The 18,747-nt window shown below is 31.5% G+C and overlaps 2 protein-coding genes across 9 annotated transcripts in view; both read right to left on the bottom strand.

Moving 5' to 3' along the window:
- Positions 1–1,546: 1,546 nt before the first annotated feature.
- mxt (Eukaryotic translation initiation factor mextil) lies at positions 1,547–15,786 on the bottom strand. Of its 8 annotated transcripts, none has more exons than XM_088265748.1 (12): positions 15,758–15,786; positions 15,231–15,363; positions 14,331–14,638; positions 13,407–13,665; positions 12,276–12,347; positions 11,240–11,300; positions 10,400–10,643; positions 9,466–9,679; positions 9,133–9,204; positions 8,563–8,678; positions 4,254–4,289; positions 1,547–3,674 (listed from the first exon to the last, which is right to left on the bottom strand). In XM_088265748.1, exons 2-11 carry the CDS (start codon positions 15,346–15,348, stop codon positions 4,281–4,283), a joined length of 1,473 nt encoding a protein of 490 aa, XP_088121874.1. In that variant the 5' UTR covers positions 15,349–15,363; positions 15,758–15,786; the 3' UTR covers positions 1,547–3,674; positions 4,254–4,280. The 8 variants fall into 8 exon arrangements, with proteins under 8 accessions (XP_088121874.1, XP_088121877.1, XP_088121872.1 ...); XM_088265747.1 differs by having other exon boundaries at positions 3,536–3,674; positions 8,563–8,693; XM_088265751.1 differs by lacking the exon at positions 12,276–12,347.
- A 1,759-nt stretch (positions 15,787–17,545) lies between these two features.
- Miga (mitoguardin) overlaps positions 17,546–18,747 on the bottom strand; it is a 149,435-nt gene continuing 148,233 nt past the window's right edge. Inside the window, exon 10 of the mRNA XM_088265759.1 lies at positions 17,546–18,524. The gene's annotated coding sequence lies outside the window, so the exon portion shown is untranslated. The remainder of the gene's footprint in view (positions 18,525–18,747) is intronic.

Below are 18,747 nucleotides of genomic sequence, written 5' to 3' on the forward strand. Positions count from 1 at the left end.
GACGTGAATCTGTCACGCAAACCATAGACATTTTACATTCAAATGTCAGATGGACGCTTGGCGAGGTAATGAACCATAAACAATAATATTTTTATTCATAGAGTTTAGTTTCCCATATATTTTATAAGCGACAATCCCGAAGGATTAGCTTTTCCGCACTGACGATTACAAAGTGTGGAGTACATATTCGGCTGTCCAAAATTAAAACACAGTAAAGGACATCTTTTTTGTAGTACGTTTTTTTGCATTTTTGGACTAAGTGGAATCTACTTAGTCCAAAAATACAAACAAAAAAAAACGTACTACAAAAAAAATGTCCCTTATTGTGTTTTGAGTTTGGACAGCCGTATTGTATGTGCGATAACGTTTAGTTCTTCCTGTTGAATAGATTGGTACTAGTCAAGCTTTGTTTATGTATTCTGAAAAAAAAAATACCACCCTTATCTCCTTCGCTCACACATTTTTCTTCTTGAACGGGTTGTGGTTCCGTGGTTAGTGTCGCGGACTCTCAAGTCAAAGTTTCTCGGTTCGAACTCACTCTACCACAATTTGATACCTATTTCTAATAATGAGCCGTTTTGGCTCACAGAAATAGTATGAAATTGAAATAATTGTGTAAATAATAAAAACACAAAAATTTATTTAAAAAAAAATAAAATAAAAAGAACTACTGCTGCATCACTCCGGTCGTATGTAAAGTATGATATGCCCTGCTATTGACAATTTCATCATGGTTTAAAATTAGTCCTAAATTTGAAGTTCTGCTAGTGGGAGTTCATACCATAACATTTTTTATTTCATTAAAAAATACTTATAAGAAGTCTCTCAAAAATGATTTTAAGTTCTGAAATAAATATTTTATACATGAAAATCTCCTTCCCTTAGAAATAAAGTCATCTCAGCTACGAAAAGTCAACCCAAGACAATAATGACACACATGAAAGAACTGAAATTTTTGTAGGTGGCGTAGGATTTTTGAAATGTGCCTGGAAAAAAACCTATAAAATTATAAAACCTTAGGCATACTTATGCTCGAAAGTAACTTTCGACCCTAAGTATGCCTAAGGGACCCTTGATGTCAAGTACTTAGTTTATCTTGATATAAAATACTCTTTTTTTTACGAAAAAGTAGCAAAAAAGTCTAAAGGGTAAAACAACCACAAAACTTGATTTTAACATCTCTACAATATTTGAATTACTCACGAGTTTCAATTTGTGTGCATATTTTCGCAAAAATTCTGTGAAATATCCATAACCCTTTTTTTAAATACTATTTTAGCATGTTATCAATAAAGGGTAGCAAGTGATTAAATTAGGATAAGTATTACCTTCTCAATACAGAAATTTTCACTGTAATAATTATTCAATATTACCCCATACAGGTAGCTGAACTGCGGGGCTGATCCTCTTGCCTTCACATAACTAACAATAAATTTAATATTGGGTCAATGATGCAGTGCCCTTTGACCATTGTGTATGGTTAAGGGCGGAAGAGAAGATATTCAAATATGCAATGGGATGAAAAATTGACATTAAATGAATAGAAAATGTTTTAAATATTTATTTGTTAAAGAAATCAAGTTTTTCAAACATATATATAAAATAATAAAAAAGGTAATGTTTTTTTTTGTGAGAAAAATTATAAAACTTAACAAAATAAATACCGCACCATTAAAAAAGATCACATTTTTGTATAATAAATACGATCTGTTTTAGATCAATTCAAGTTATTTTTTTTGCAAAATACAATTTGGCGATGATGTTTTTTCCATTTGTAAATGCCGTATAGAGAGACAAGTTCATCAAATCAATTGTGGTTATATATTTTGAATGTAGATAATCTTGAATTCAAAACAGACCTTTAATTTACAATGGTTTCAGACTAGACAAAGTTCAGTTGAAACATCTGGATTTTTCATGAAATTAAACATTGGTATTTAGTTTAATGAGTTGTAAATAGTTAGTATATATGTTTTCTAGCTTAAAAGGTATAAATTAATCATACTGGTGCATAGAAAATGTATATATCCACAAAAATATTCCAGTGTTACAGCTACCTTTAACTTTCCCTTAATATAAAATTTATAAACTTTCATTATAAAACAACACTTTTCAAACGTATAAAATATGTACTTCTCAGTTTAAATACAATTTTTTGCATAATTATTTACAATAAATAATATTCTTTCAATTGTGCCTTACAAAACATATAAAATTCACCGCAAACATGCTGCCATAATACTAGTTTCATCATTAAAAAATCATCTTACATATTGCCATGCGGAACTGATAGTTATTTTCTTATAATACCTATCAATAATTGTTAACAAAAGAATGGGTAGTGGAAAAATTATCATACTTACAGAAATTTTTCTTAATTTATATTTTAGTAAAAACGGGTCATAAAAAAGATTGAGAATTATTAACATGGCTATTCATAAATGTTTCCAAATTGTCAACAACTCTCAAACTTAAAATTACATTTTTTCTAAATTCTTAAAATTATTATTAGGTATGTATTATCAACACAATATATACTGCATAAAAAAGAATTTTTGTGTTATATGTAGTTATTTGTGTAAAATGTTAAAACAGTAACTAATAGTATTCAAAATTATTCTTTATATTACTACTACATATGTGAATACGATACAAACAAGTCGAAAAATATTACTTTTGAGATAAACAGATTTTATTTTCTTTAAGTGCGTTTCTTCAACTAATTTAAAATAGTATCATGAAGAAATATTACAAATACATAAACAAATTTAAAAAATCAGAAATAAATACCGGTGGTAGATACATACTCATTCAATTGTTGAGAAAAACCTCCGATTCTCTTTATCTTAAAATGACATATTTTGATTTGTTTTAACCATATAAACATAGCATATTACAAAGGAATCGAGGTCATATTAAATATTCACCTCTGTATTTCATTATACTTTTATAATGAATATCCTAATAGAATTCTTCATCACCTGCAGTGATAAAAGGTAAATTAAAACTTATCCATACATCCATAATCAATGACAGCATGAATATATTTTTATAAAACAATTTATATTGCTAATAGTTATGCCTGAAAAAGGGGATTTAAAATAGCTACAAAAGCATAATGAAATTGCCTAGAAATTGTTTATCATCAAAATAAAATTTCATATTTAAATCACTAAAGATAATAATGTATAATATCTTAAAGTAATTCATACTCAATAGTTAAGGATATTTCCTTTTGATTATCATATTTCCTTTTCACCCTTTTAGCATAACATATAACTTTCTGTCTATAAAAGTGTTTTAGTAAAATAGATCTGGAGTATAAAATTTAAATGTTCAAAATATAAAATGATTTTCAGATATGTGAATCTTATGTTTTTAAGTCGTTTAGTTATGTCGTTTTGTGTAAAAGTGTATGAATATTTCCTAATTTAATTGACTTTTACAGGAGTGTGACAACAAATCAAAAAGAACTGTCACATCCCTGGCAGTAGTTTTGAATTGTAAAAATTGAAAGAAATATTCTTATACACTTTTTACGAGTAAAAATAGTCTTTTAGACTTTTTCTCGCAGTTATCTTAGGAGAAAGAAGGCATTTCGAAGCACTGCAATATTCTGGAACATGTTGTAATCAGAGTGCAGCATAAAGCTCTTCATTGAACTCCAAGCATTTCTGTAAAATTGAAAATATGTAATAAATACACTAACACTAGCCTGAGGGACCCTCTATATCATAGGTTCCCAAAGTTGACTGGGCTCCAACCCATCTGACAAAATTTTCCAATCTTGGGACCCACCTCTTAGTTGTAAGTTTATTAAAATTTTTAGGAATTATAAATATGTAACTTAATGAGATATCAAATTTATTACTTCCTGCTTTTTTTAAATTCATGTATGCAGTGGTGAGAGCCCACTCAATATTCGCTTGCGACCCACTGATGGGTTGCGATCGATTGTTTGGGAAACAATGCTCTATATGAAGGACCGAGTTTATTAAGAAAATAAATATTTTGTAAACATTTAGCAACTATCAAAAACCACCCACAACCTAAAATAAATACAATATGTAAAAAATCAGAAAATAATATAAGGTGAGATAAATACCATATTATGGGCATCAGAGTTCTTCAAATTGGAAGGACCTAACAACTTTCTTAAAATGCAGTTAAAAATAGCATTGGATTTAATAAAAACCTATTGAAAAATGTTATTAATATAATATATTGTTTAGTAATTATTTCACACAACATACCTCGGATAATTTTTGCCTTGTTGTCGCTCAGGCTTGCTGTTAAAAGATTAAAAATGGTTAGAATGGATAATCTGTTCAAATGTTATGGAAGCATAAAAACAAAGTTAAATACTGTCATTTTAATCAGAGGGCCTATATCTATATCTGAATGAATGTATTTTGCAAAGATCAGTTAAGCAATTAGAATAAATAAGATTGCAAAACCAGGCTTTTTTTTCCTCAGTTTTTAAAACCTTTAAAATCTCTAAAATCGTCATCTCAATTTCTCTCATAGAATTCTTGTAGGAATGGGGGGTGTTCACCTCAACTCAAAAATATTGTACTATAAATGCACATGTGGTGTTGTGAATTGGACTACATTTTTTATTGCACGATTCCCATCACTACAATGTTGCTAGAAAGAGAGGTAGGTTTCCCGCAGCATATATAGCCATTTTGAAATCCCGGTAACATTGTGCATTTTAAAATACTACTTTTTTGTAGATTTTATTGAAAAATTAAAATGGAAAATGAGTTTACACGAAAATGGGATATGCTTTTAAAAAATTCTACAAGGATTATAGATTATACTCGGATCATTTGTAAAATTGTTCAGTATGGGCCTGAAACATGGTGTAAAGAACATTCTAGTAATACTGAAAGAAATTCAATATCTTTTCCACCTGCAAATTCCACCCTGTTTGTTGGCAGCAAAAAAGAGCCAGTTAGGTCTAAAAAATTAGTATTCAATTGAAATATGTGTGTATAATATTTTCACAGTAGAATATTGCACGGAGGATAGTGAAATACTTATATATTCTCCCATTTGATTTAAATGCAGGTATTAGTCTCTGGAGTAAGTGCAGCTTGTGAAGTTAGTGCAGCCTCTGAAGAAGTGTGGCAGTATAAAATTATGTGATAATAAAATGTATAAAAGCAATACTTACAACTGAAACAATGCACCATGTATGTATTAGTACAAGTCTTGATAGTTTAATCCCATGCAGGTTAATGTTATTTGAGTCTGAGAAATATTGTTTTTTTTATATAAGGTTTATTCACAGCCCTTTGATACATATGCACATCAGAAGGGCAGTCCTATGTATATTTTGTTTTAAATTCAGAACTACTTTTAAAAAATTTAAAAAAAAAAAACAAAAATTATATTACTCTCCTGTTGTGGCAGTGAACATAACACAGTACACCAAGTGATCCCTTAAGCCAGCCAAAGCTGGCCGTAAACCCTGTGAATGCCCGGACTTTTATATTCCCTTCGTATGCCGATTGTACATATTCCCCCTTTGATGCCTCGTCTATGTTGAAACATCTAATATATCTTGAAAATATGTCAATTTTGTTGTTAACGCTTTTTAGAAAATAATAAATCTTAAATAATTTTAATGATATGTTTATAACAGCTAATTTCTCAAACAGTCTATAATGTAGGTACTCGTAGTTGAAGTTTTTATTATTAACACATTGTTGGTGGACTATTCAATGATTTTTTCATCAACCCCGATCCTGATTAGTATACTAATTAGGGTCGTTTACTAATCATAAATAACTCAATCATATGTAACCGCAAACCCAACTCCGATCTGTACAATGTACCGAAAGCAAGCAAATAAAATGATTATAAGCATCTATCGCTCTCTGCCAACAGTATGTTAAGACGCTTTTAAGCATTTTCCGCATCATGTCTTAAAAATCAAGTATACATAGAATGTGCCAATTGTTTTTCATGCTATTTTCTCCAAATACTAAGTGCACTGTGTTAAAAAAAATAAGAATAAGAAAAATAAGAATCAAACCATTAGACCTGGCCGTATAAATTATCTTTTTGTAGCTGTTTAATTTGTGTATAATTTTATTAGCAAAACCATAACATCAGCAGTGAACCAGTGAACACATTTTTTTTTTACGAAGGAGATGATTTATTTATCTTATTTTTATAAATTGAACATTCAAGTTTTTTTGATTTTGTAACTTGTCCGCCTCTATAGTATAATGATCAGCACGCTCGGCTACCATACTGGAGGTCCCGGGTTTGATTCCCAATGGGGGTTAAATAAATATAAGTGATTTTTTCACTATAATATTTATTCAATATTACCCTGGACTGGTACCTAAAAAGCGGAGGGCTGATCACCTTTCCTTCATGTGTTAATAATCAAGATAACACTGCATTTATATGATGCAGTGCGCTATGCACCATCGGGTGCAGATAAGGGTTTAAAGAACTTTTTAAACTATTTATGTGTATTGTAAAACTGACAATGTGAGTAAATACAATCTCATTTTTTGGTGACCATGTCAATACGCAACATTGTACGCTTAAAATGAATTGTAGTTAACAATTCAATTATTTTTATGCATAATTTAGAGAGAAGTCTGTCATATAATAAAATGTTAAATTTATTTTCGCATAACAGTGAGCTCCCACATAATGGTTTAAAATATACATGGACAATTTAAAAATAAATAAAACAAAAATATTAGTCATAAGAATCTATTTAAAAATAATAAGCCGGGCGTACCATATTTACACCACAAGGAACATGGTTATTTTAATCACAATTGTTATTTACCTATTAGTATATGAGTATTATAACAATCAGTTTTAGTAGCAATATAAAAGGATAATATTAATCAAATTAGTGAGAAAGGTTTTCTATGTTTACTTATCGAAACATATTTAACATTCATTAATTAAAAACTGAGAACAAAAAAAGCAAGATTGATTGTTCTCAATTAAGGTCAATTTGAGATTCAAGTAAAGCGAAGATTTTTTTATACATAATATAAATCATAACCACAACCAGTTGCATACAAAAAGAAATACAACTATAACACAAATTAACAAAGAAAAAAAGTTACATACCACACTTCAAATATTTCCACTGTGGATTTATTATTACGAGCATTTTTAAAATTTAAAAAAAATTATATTATGTTACCTCATACACCGAAGGAAACATTTACAAAATGTTTGTGATGTATTTAGGACATAATTGGAAGAATTTATGCAACAAGTACAACATTATTCCTACATCATTATCCATAATATATAATATTATATATTATATTTATAAATACTATGTACTTTACTTTAGTATAAATATGTAAGAATACAATCTTGGATAGAAAAAACCCTAACATTACTTTTGATCGGTGTAATGAAGACCTTTTTAATCACAGCATCTTGCGTGTTCAAACATGAATAACATTAAAAATCAGAGAAAGTAATAAACAATGAAAACTATAAGTAGAAACGACAAATTAAAATATTTGTATTGTATACAAAAATATATTTTACATCCTAAATAAAAATTTAAACAAAAGAAATAAAAAATTTGAAATATATTCAACACCATCTTTAACAATAAAAATAGCACATGTTTAAACGCATGAAAATAAAATTTACATAATGCATCGAACAAAATGTAACTAAATATTCCTTATTTACTTTTACATTACTCTATATCACTTTGGTTATGTTATAATTTGTACTTAAGTTTTGTTCCCGTTTAAGGTTTGTCCTTAAACGTGAAGCGGATGGCAGGATAATTGCACTATACCCTTCACGTTAATTCTGATGGATTCCTTTCCTGGGAGAGGTAACAACTAAGAGCAGTGCAAGTAGACGGAGTGCTCGGAAGAAGTGTATCACGGACACGAAAGCTGCATACCGGTATAGAGCATTTTAAAAAAGTTCTACTAGATGGCGTTAAAAAGCTTTTTTACTATTTTGAATTGTGCCAATTGGATTTAAATTGTGCCAATTGGATTTAAATTGTGCCAATTGGATCTAAACAGTTTTATATAGATTCAATGTATTTTGGTAATATTGTGTCTGTATGCCATTCACATCTCTTGACAACATTAAAAAACACATTACATCTTATATGGCTGATTCTATAAGATTTCTAGTAAAATGTAATCATTGTATATTTACTTCATTGAACATACTATGAAAAACTTTAAAAATCTCAGAAATCATTTGTGGATCAGAATACAAGTAGTTGTACTTTAGTTCCGAGCACCCCGAGTGCGGTGTGGTTAGACAGGAAGCAGTAAGCAGTTAGTAGGTGACGTTGCAGCCGTACTCCTGCATGTGCGAGTAGTAGTCCCGGCGGTCGTTGTTGTAGCGGAAGGCGTGCGGGGCGGGGGCGGGGGCGGGGGCGGGGAGCGGCTGGAACATGCGCGTGGTGAGGTCGGTGGGCGGGTGCGGGGTGAGGGAGAAGCGGCGCAGGCGCATGAAGGGACTGGCGGCGTGCACGGGGGCCTGGCCTGCCAGGCAGGCGGGGTAGGAGCCGAGGGGGGAGGTTACCTTGCGTGACATCTCACTGGGCAAGGCGCACGCCGGGGCGAGCTTGCTGAGCGGAGAGGCCGCATAGTGCAACAGCATCTCCACCGAGTAAGATAGCTTGCCTACTGACCGCTCCGCTGCAAAACCAATCACTATTGATACTTAATTACAATAATATTATATCGGATGTGATATAAACAATCATATATTCAATTCAAAGTATTTTTTTGGGTACAATTAGCTGTTATAGCTAGTTGAAAAATTGAATAAACTAGTTGGATAATGGTGGGTAATCATATTTTATAATTTTGAACAAAAGAGGTTTCTAACAAAAAACAATTAATAAAACACTCAAGCGATTAATGTTTTCAAGTAGAGAATACACTTTGCATCGGTAACACTAAGTATGGGCGGCCGTAAGATAGTATGTATGTGAATACTGACCTGAAACTACCACTAGAAAAATTTACAAAAATAATATTGACAGCTTAATATGTCAGTTATTATTTTTATTTTTTAGAAAACAGAAATGGTGCGGCTGATTTTATTAAATTATTTATGGATTTATTGTATTATATAATCATTACTGACCTGGTTTTTTTTCACTGGAGCTCAAAGATCGCGAGAACCGCATTCTACGTGACATTTCAGAGTTGCTTTCCTCTGCAAATACATAAATAATCCTCGGTTGAACTTTTGAAATTCAGAAAAGAAAACTTTAAATGAAATATTATTAACAGATCACTGAAATAATTCCAATTCAGGTTTGTAGAATATGACTTGATTAACAAACAATGTAAGGTAAATTATTAAAAAATTACAATGCACATGGACATCACCAAATAAATAACAAACCACTAGAGATAAAAAAAAATTGAAATTAATGAGAACAATTTAATGTAAGGAACATAGATAAGAGATAACCTGAAGAATTTTTCACAAACACATCGTCGTCCGATGGCGAAGGCAAGCCGTTGGTCTTGTACAGGTCGCTGTTTCCATTATTCTCCTTGATGGGAACCATGGATAGGGAGCCCATGGATTTAGGCCCGAGCCGGAAGAAGTCTCCGATTTCTCCGGACGGGAGTTCGGCTTCGCTGAAATTTTCGAATCGTTCGTCGAGCAGAACCTTTGCTTCCTGAGAACAGATACAAGATTACAAACTTTAATGTTACGCTAGTACAAATCCCCACATCTATAGGCGTTGTGTTGACATATAAAGTCTGTTCATTCAATATTTCAAGGACCGAATATTATTTTTTTTTTACAAATATCACAATTGCCTAAACATAAGCTTATTATATTTACTAAATACATTTTGGTACTAAAAATATGCTAACTCTCCAAGGCTGGGATTCCACTAAGTATTTCATAAAGCTTTAATTAAGTTTTATTACTGTCGGGTTGTGCCCCCGTGGTTGGTGTCGCGGACTCTTGACTCAGATTTCCTGGGTTCGAACACACTTGACCACAATTTGATATGTATTTTTTATAATAAGCCACTTAGGTTCCCAGAAATAGTATGAAATTAAACTATTTCTTAAATCATAAAAACACAAATATTTCTCTTTTAAAAAAAAGTATTGAAAATAACTTTAATCCTACTTCTGTACATTTATTTCTAACGCCGTTTGCATTTTAAGACCGTTTGTTAAACCATATTTTAGAAAGTAAAAATTAATTATTAGTCTTTAAAATTTTATTTAATATTTGTTTTTTAGCGAATATGTAGTACAGTTAAAATTATCTACACTGCGTACAAAATGCCTACTCCTTAAAGAATTCATAAAGGTCCGGTTTAGAACTAACCACCTTATTGATAAAATTGCACATTACAAAACACATGCGGGTGTCTCACATTCAGGATCTGCAAGTTGTCTCCGATCAGCTTGATGTAGTGGTTGGGCCCGACGGCCACGGTGTAGCGGTACTCGCCGAGCACGTCGGTGGTGGAGGCCGAGTGCAGCAGGTGCTGGTGGCCCTCGTCCGAGCCCGAGGAGTTGAGCGAGGAGCTAGAGCCGGCCGGCAACACGCCCGTGCCGTCGGCGCGGACAGGAGACGCGTTGCGGCGGATCGTGTCACCGATCAAGTGCTTGGCATGACTAGAAATTTGGCAAACAGTAAAATTAAGAGTGCATCATTATTTCATCAAAAATTATTCTAAGCATTTTTCCAAATTTAAGGACCTTGCAAGATCTTTTTTCAACGATACGTGTACATTTATCATTCATAAGTCAAAATAAACCGATAAGGTGTAACAATTTCCTATAAGCTGTAACAATTTCCTATAGGTGTAACAATTTTGAATAAGGTGTAAAAAAATCCTATAAGGTGTCACAATTTCCATTGGTCTCTTTTTCGGACTGGTTCTTGAAGCCGTTGACATAACACGGAATCGAAATAACTTCTCTTTTGTTTTCAAATATTGTGACGCTTAAAACACGATCATCGATTAAGTAAGTTCTTATAAGTGAAAATCTGCTATATTCTTTTCTGGCTATCCACACCCAACTGTGCCGCATGACAGTGTTAAATGGATGGTCAAGGCAATAAGACTGACACTCCAGGTTTTTGGAATTGGAAGTTGGAATAAAGATGATGCGAGTAAAGAGGGGCTCAGGATGAAGGGCTCAAGAATGATGCCTCATGAGGAGGTTCTACACTACAATAATGATAGTAAAATATTGAAAGCACTAACTTGACATTTTCTTCATTAGGACCAGTAATTTGCACAAGTCTCTCTTTTGCTCCTGGACTTACTGGAAACAAAATAATTTTAAAACCAAAAATGCCATATTTGTTAATCGATCTTTAAAAATTTGTTATCTGACTACATAATTCATATTGTTAGTTGTTTATTTATATTACATTATGATGCATTTACTAGGTCATATTTAACTTGTGCGAGCAGATAAGAGAAGATAAATATGAAATGTGCAGAATCAAAAATATATTTAACGTTTCAGTAATAAAAAACTGAAGTGCAAAATAAAATTTGAAAAAATTGACAAAAGTAATAAAGAATAACAACCACAACCAAAATAACAACAACAAAAATAATTATTAAAAGTGAAGTAAATTTAATTAAGGCGTATTCACTGCCGTTTTTATTATTCAATTTTATAGGCAGTGTAATCCTGTAATAACCAAGCAAATATTTCAATCAGTTAAAAAATCAAGCTCAAATAGAAAGTATTCTTCAGTTAATATCCCATAATGATAGTTATTTGAAAAAGCTTCAATTTTTATATACTCCACCAGATGATAACACGTGTGTATATAGCCGAAGCATTACATATAAAAATCCAAATGGAATTATGAAAAGGGTTGCCATACATACAATATTTGTAGTTTCTTTTAGTACTTTATGAAAATGTCAATTTTGGCTCTATAGGCAAAGCCTGTGTTGAGTCAGTATGAACCCAATCACCGGGTTTCAAATCAATCAGTCTTTTGTGAATTATTTGAAACACTTATCTTAAAAAAGCATTTACATTTCATTACGATAATAATGGTCAAATGAATTTCTACAGTCTAAAAATAGGAAAGGAAAGTGAAATTTGGTGACAGCAGTATGGCAACCCTGGGTATGAGTATTTTTGCAGAAACAATCACGATGCGGGTGACGAGATTAAGTCGTCGGGGCAGAGGAAGGCAAGCGTTAGCATTAAACATGCACCACCCCGCGGGCGGTTGTTAGGTCCGGCCACAGGCGAGGGTGGTCGGGCTCCTACCTCTCTGAAAGGAAATTATTGTATCGCTGAGTTCCTCGATCATGTGCACACGCCGACCCTTGATACCCATTACTGCAAAACAAAATGGGTTACACTCCTACACATATAAACAAAACCTAAGCAAAATACTAAATCATAACCATATTTAGATAAAAAAAGGAAATTACGATGATTCCAATGCTCCAGTGGCCAAGGTTGTACATATTTGATATCGGCAAAAAAATTTACATATTGCAAATATAAAAAGTGCTAAGTGATGCAAAATTTAGAATTTAAAAATAATATTTGTTCAATGATATGGTAAGTGGTAATTGCACGTTTCACAATGTATGTTTTTATGATTACCCTAGGACACAATTAGTTTTAAATTACGAATAATTCATTGGTTTACTATTGTGTGAATGGAAAACTGAATAAAATTTAAGGACATAAATTTAACATTTATTAAAATCGGAATAAGTATGCATAGCACATTTTCTATATTATTTACTGTTGACTCTGCTTAATCGAGCAAATCAGGACTGTGATATTTGGCCAAAATAAGCAGCTGTCCAACTGAGTGGAATCAACTGTATGAATAAATCATCGCTCACATGGCATAATAAGCAATCTCAAAACTAGTCTATTTTACAGGGTTGTATAAATGTGAAAATTAAACTCTTCAAAAAAATTATCTAATTATATTTTGTTGTTGCATAAAATGAGATTACAGCGAGTCAAAACTCAAAAGACTTTTCAAAGTTATCGATATTGGCAGTATAACGAACATTAAAAATAAAAATTACAAATATTTAATAGACGTAGGTTAATGCAATTCCATTAGCAATCTAATGTTTGTACATTTGTGAAGTAAAATGAAACAGTATATTATGATAAAATAAATATCTGCAAAAACAGTACCTAAAAAATTAATAAAAATTATATTCACATTTATATTGCATCCTTTCAAAACAGATATAAATTGTATTGCTTGTAGCACTCATGATATAACCATCTATATTATATTATATATCATTATACTTAAAGTATTAATAAAAATGATACTGTAACAAATTAAATTTATAATTTTTTTTCAAAATAAAGCTAGAATACATGTTTTTTTTTAATGAGTAAATAAGTAAAAATCATCACCTTTTCCAGAGTCGGCGTTCCTGATGACCACCTCGTCTTTGGAATAGTTCTTCCCCGGTATCTTGGTCGGCTTGGGGAACTTGCCCGAGGTCTTGATGACTTCCCCGGGGGACAGCAGCAGTGGCGGGGGCGCCTCGGGGGAGGGGGGCGCCGCGCAGGCGCCGGGGGGCGGCGCCGCCGGGCTGCAGGGGGGCGAGCCCAGCGGCAGGGCCAGCACCTCCATCCCCACCATCATGTCGGCGGTAGCGAGAAGCGTCGGCTATAAAACCATACATTCTATTTTAAAATTTCCACTGATTATCCAAATTTATATTTTTGAGAAGATTTTAATAATTAATAATACAGTTGAGTGCCTTTATTGCTATCACTTTTGTATTGAAATTTTGATAATAATAAGCGGAATATAAAAATAGTAATTACAAAAACATAATTATACAATCACTAAAAGTGTGCCTAAACTAAGTGTGCGGTATTTTGTGTAACTCACTCTGCGCTTAGTCTACAGCAGTGAGTAAAAATGTAATTTAATCATCAAGTTGAATTTATCGATCTTAAAAATACGCTTTGCTAAATTCCATATCAAGGATACAGTAAAGTGTACTTTTAGAATAAATAAAATCCATTTGATGGTTGAATTATAATGATTTTACTGACTCCTGTAGAGTAGGCCCAGATGGAATTAAATACATTAAGCAGATGATAATTACATCTTGGAGAATGTTTGCATAAAAATAATACATTTTCATTTTTCAAAAAGATTTCTGAAAATTTAATGTTCTACTGAACTTTGTCACTCAGTTTGCCCTTGTTCAGTTTCATACTTGAAAACAATTTCTTGCATTTTAAGAAATTGATGGAACATATAAACAAAAAAATGTTAAAATGTAAAGGTTAGAATTGGGACAATAGTGATATGAACATTACCTCAGCATGAGTGACCCTGTGCTTGTAGTACAGACTCATATTGTCAGTTTCTTGCCAATTCTTGGCACGTAACTCTATAAGTTCTAGCAGGTGTAGTCTCGACCTTTTATCCAGATTCTCATCTTGCGAACCATTCCGGAACAAGATGAAAAACTTGTCTAATAAATCTTTATACATGGACTCCAACTGCGGACCGTGGTTCTTCAGATGCTGGTACATCAGCGAGACGTTCGATTGAAAACATCTGTCATAGTTGCCCAGCGATATCTCACACGCCACTGTTTGGGTGAGAACTATCAAATCGTCAACTGAAAACGGAAAATCTTTATTCAAATACATATCTTCTATTTCTTCTTAATCTCATGCTCAGTGTCGTCTTGATTGTCAATTACGTGAAGGCAAGGTGACCAGTTCGGGTTTCAGGTACTAGCCCAGGGTTATAACATTAGCCATCTTCCAAAGGGATGCAACTCGAGAGTAATAGCTAACAGTTTGCAATTTTTTTTATCGGCCATTAACTAAACGTTGTTTGATTTCGAGGTCAATATAGCAAACGATACTTGTCAGTACTTATTTTACTGTAAACCAAGCCAGTGGCACGATAATGAAGTTCTAAGTTAGAGGATGAATGTAGAAATAAACACCTGTATAACTTCAAACTATTATTTCTTTAGTCCAAATTAGTGTGGAAGAAGTAATCGACGCTTGTTATAAGGTTCTTTTTATGCTGGTCGAGGTTGAGTTGATGTTGGTGTTCAAAAGAAAATAATGATACGTAAAACTTATTTCGAATTCACCTTTTCATGATTCAATGGCAAAATAAATATTAGACTAATTTTTATCAAAAAAGAAGAAGGAATTAATCTACATCGCAATTATTTTTAGTTGTTATTTATGTACCTGTATTAATTTTAAGATCCATTATAGAATTCCGGGAATGTATGGAACTAGTAGATGTTTTCAACGGTCTGGGAACCTCAAGTTTCTTCACCACGCGTGTCATTTTTGTGGTCGACATTGCTTCACCTGCGGCCTGCAAACAAAATCAACAAGTGAACAAAGATTTTCAAAATTCGAAATAATCATAAAATAGCGCGAATACGTAATTAAAGATGACAAAAAGTAAACACTAGTGTGTCATAAGCATGAATATTATTTAAATTGGTAACGATCAAAATAAGGCGGGTTAAATGTACAAAGCATGCGCATGACTTAATGTAAACCGAAAATATTAGAAATAGCGAACCTATAAAGTGAAAGGTAGCTCGATTGTGACAAAATCTGTATTAGAAAACTCATTCAAAGTGTTTTATTACTATGCCAAAAAATACAATATTCCGAGTAAGAGTTAAATAAAATATTTACTAATCGTCTCAACATACAAATAATGAAATTGAAAAACAAGAAATAAGTTTTCCGAAACTCACCTCTCGCTACGCCATAAAACAAAATGTATGACAAGACAAGACCGGAGACAACACACCTACTTACTCTCTTCTAATATAACAGGGTTAGGCTAATTTAATACTGGTTTCTAATAAGATTCGTTAACGATTTTTTAAATATGCTTTTTTTTAAATATCGTATAGGGATTTCGAATTCGTTATTTGAAAAATGAAAAATAGACGAAGTCTTTTAAAAATTTGTAATTGCACACATTCGTATTTTCCTAGACAACTTTCAAACTAGGGACTCTGATATATTCGATTTGATTAATTTGGTGCAGGCAATTATCTAATATACACTAAATAAAAATATATATAACACTAAAATCCTGTATTTCGATCAGTAAATTGTTCAAATGTAAAAGATATATTTTTTTACAAATATAGTAATAATACGTATTCGGAAAGCCAAAGTACGAAAAGAATAAATGAACAATTTGAATATAATTTGTCGTTTTTTGCGCTATGAATTAATAACAATACTTTTCAAAAAAGGTTTTTTTAATTTTTTTAATGAAAAGATTTTAGTTTTTTATTGAATTCAATTTTATTTATTCAGTTAAAATAAATGAAATAATATGTACACTTTACTGCAAAAAACTAAATAGGTATCGTTATTTTAAAAATGTAATCCATTTTATTTTTTCAACTTGTAAATACACACACACTTGTGTACACCCTGCTCAAATTTATTTTATTTTATTTAATAATATATTTTTACTATTGACAACACTGAGATATTGTCTATGGATCTTAAATGTATTTAGTTCCCCATATACTGTCACTCTCTGTTTTTAGTTTGAAGCAACAGATGTCTCTCTATATATAGAAATTCATAAGAAAATCCTTTTATATACTTAGATTATATATTACGTATATTCTACATACTCTGTGAATATAAACGGTGCTTTAGAATTCAAGTCCGAGTTGCGAAGAAATATTTGAAGGCCCATTGCATCACAAGTAATATTTTTACAGGAAAGTATTTTAATTCAACATGTGAAAAAACATTTAACTTTTTTAACGTCTTAATTTTTTTTGAGATGTAAATCTAAAATTATCCTCTTGAAGTGGTTATCTGACCATTGTTCTATACAGCAGTGAATTCTAATTGAGATTTACTCACGTTACTTATTTTTTTAGTTTATTTTTTTGTACAAATTAGAATAAGCAATACTTATACATATTTTTATCTCAAAACTTAAATTTTTTAAATTTATTTATTCCAAAGTCCTATTTTTATTTATATAAAAAGATGCTTCTTGTATGTTGAGAGAACTAATATATTTCATATTTTTCATGTAGGCCTCAGCGGCCTGCTGATAAATAAAAGAATCAAGTTGTAGTAGACTGGGCTCAAACCTAGATATTTTAATCAAATTGATTTGAGTTTGAAAGGAATCGAGGAAATTATATTTGATTTGTAGCAGATAAACATGAAATATAAATAAAAAAATATTTCAATATCTTTTGAATTAAGGGGGGCTCAAATTATAGAAAAGACATACTGTACTATAAAAATATGTCATTCAAAATGACATATTTTTAGTTTAGAAGGCACCATTTAATGCCCTAATGGCCATTTCATCAGTAGAAATGAATCAGCGAAAATATATGCTTTCAAGTGGATTATTATTTTTATGAATAAAATGTAGTGGTGGAGGCTCTTATTGGAGAATTTTTTATTCTGCAACACAAAATTTACCCACAGTATAAGAAGTAAGGCTCAAGAATAATAAATGCATGGATTTTATAAATATTTTAATTAAACAATAAAGTCCTAAAATAAAACAAAAGGAAAATAAACAACAACTTAATGTATATTAGAATATTATAGCACTTACAATTATAAATATTAAAATGTAGATGTTAATATTAACTACAAAAAAGTTTAAGAAAAAGTTAAATAAATGTGGCACATATTAATCTAATTTTATTAGAGGAATGAATATGAAATATTCACCATAGCAGATATTCAAGGCATTGCAACTTTTTGTCTTAGGATTTAAAACAAAAATCGAATCAACAAAAAACTAAATTTTTACAAGATTTTGTGCACACAGATCTATAGGCTATAACAAAAGTAGATAATATAGCAAGCACATTTTACGATAGTTGATAGAGTCAAACAAGCTTTATTTATTTACTTGAATAGTGTGAAAACCACTCAACACATAACATTAAAAAAGTGTAATAAAAACTATGAAAAGAATAGGGGTTTTCCATGAATTATAGATATTGTTTTGAACATATTGAATATCTACAGTGCATTTTTGCGACTTTAATGATATGAATAAAAATCATTTGCCTCCTGGGGGTCCATATAGACCACTTTGGGAATCACTGTTCTATCCCTTTACTCTGTATTCAGATGGTGAGATCCTCCCACAAAAGCATGTTCGTATATATATTTATATGGAGTATTGTGATTAAAATGCAACAACAGCTTTGCAAAATGTCCTTTTGTAAGAAATTCTAAATGAGTGTTTAGAAAACATAAGTTTCTTAAGAAAACAAAATAATTTTTTTAAATAAATAAATATATGTAAAAAGACTCTATTGAATCGAGTAATTTTCATGAGTGGTGTTAAAATATCAATCATTAAATAAATCAAAGTAAAATGACATCCACAATGCATTTATTTTGAGTGATTTATGATACTCAAAAAATGCATGCACACGAAGAACTGAAAATTTCACTGATTTTGAAAATTCTTTCTTTCAAAAAAGCAGAAATATGTTTGTTTACCTGATATATAGGGCACTTTGGGCATATCGCCAGAAAGAACGAGAAGAGTCTTGAAAAACTGGTAGTAACAGGTACAGTTGAAGGCAAGCGGGCAAGAGGACGGTCTCCAACAAGATGGACAGACCAAATAAAGGAATTAACCGGATCCTCGCTAAACGCTGCCATCAAGTTGGCCCAGGACCGGGAAGAATGGAGAGGACTTGTGCACCAAGTGCCTGACATT

Source organism: Brachycentrus maculatus, unplaced genomic scaffold, assembly GCF_059751285.1.
Source record: "Brachycentrus maculatus isolate JH-2025_06_01 unplaced genomic scaffold, ASM5975128v1 h1tg000257l, whole genome shotgun sequence".
NCBI classification, from domain to species: Eukaryota; Metazoa; Arthropoda; class Insecta; order Trichoptera; family Brachycentridae; genus Brachycentrus; species Brachycentrus maculatus.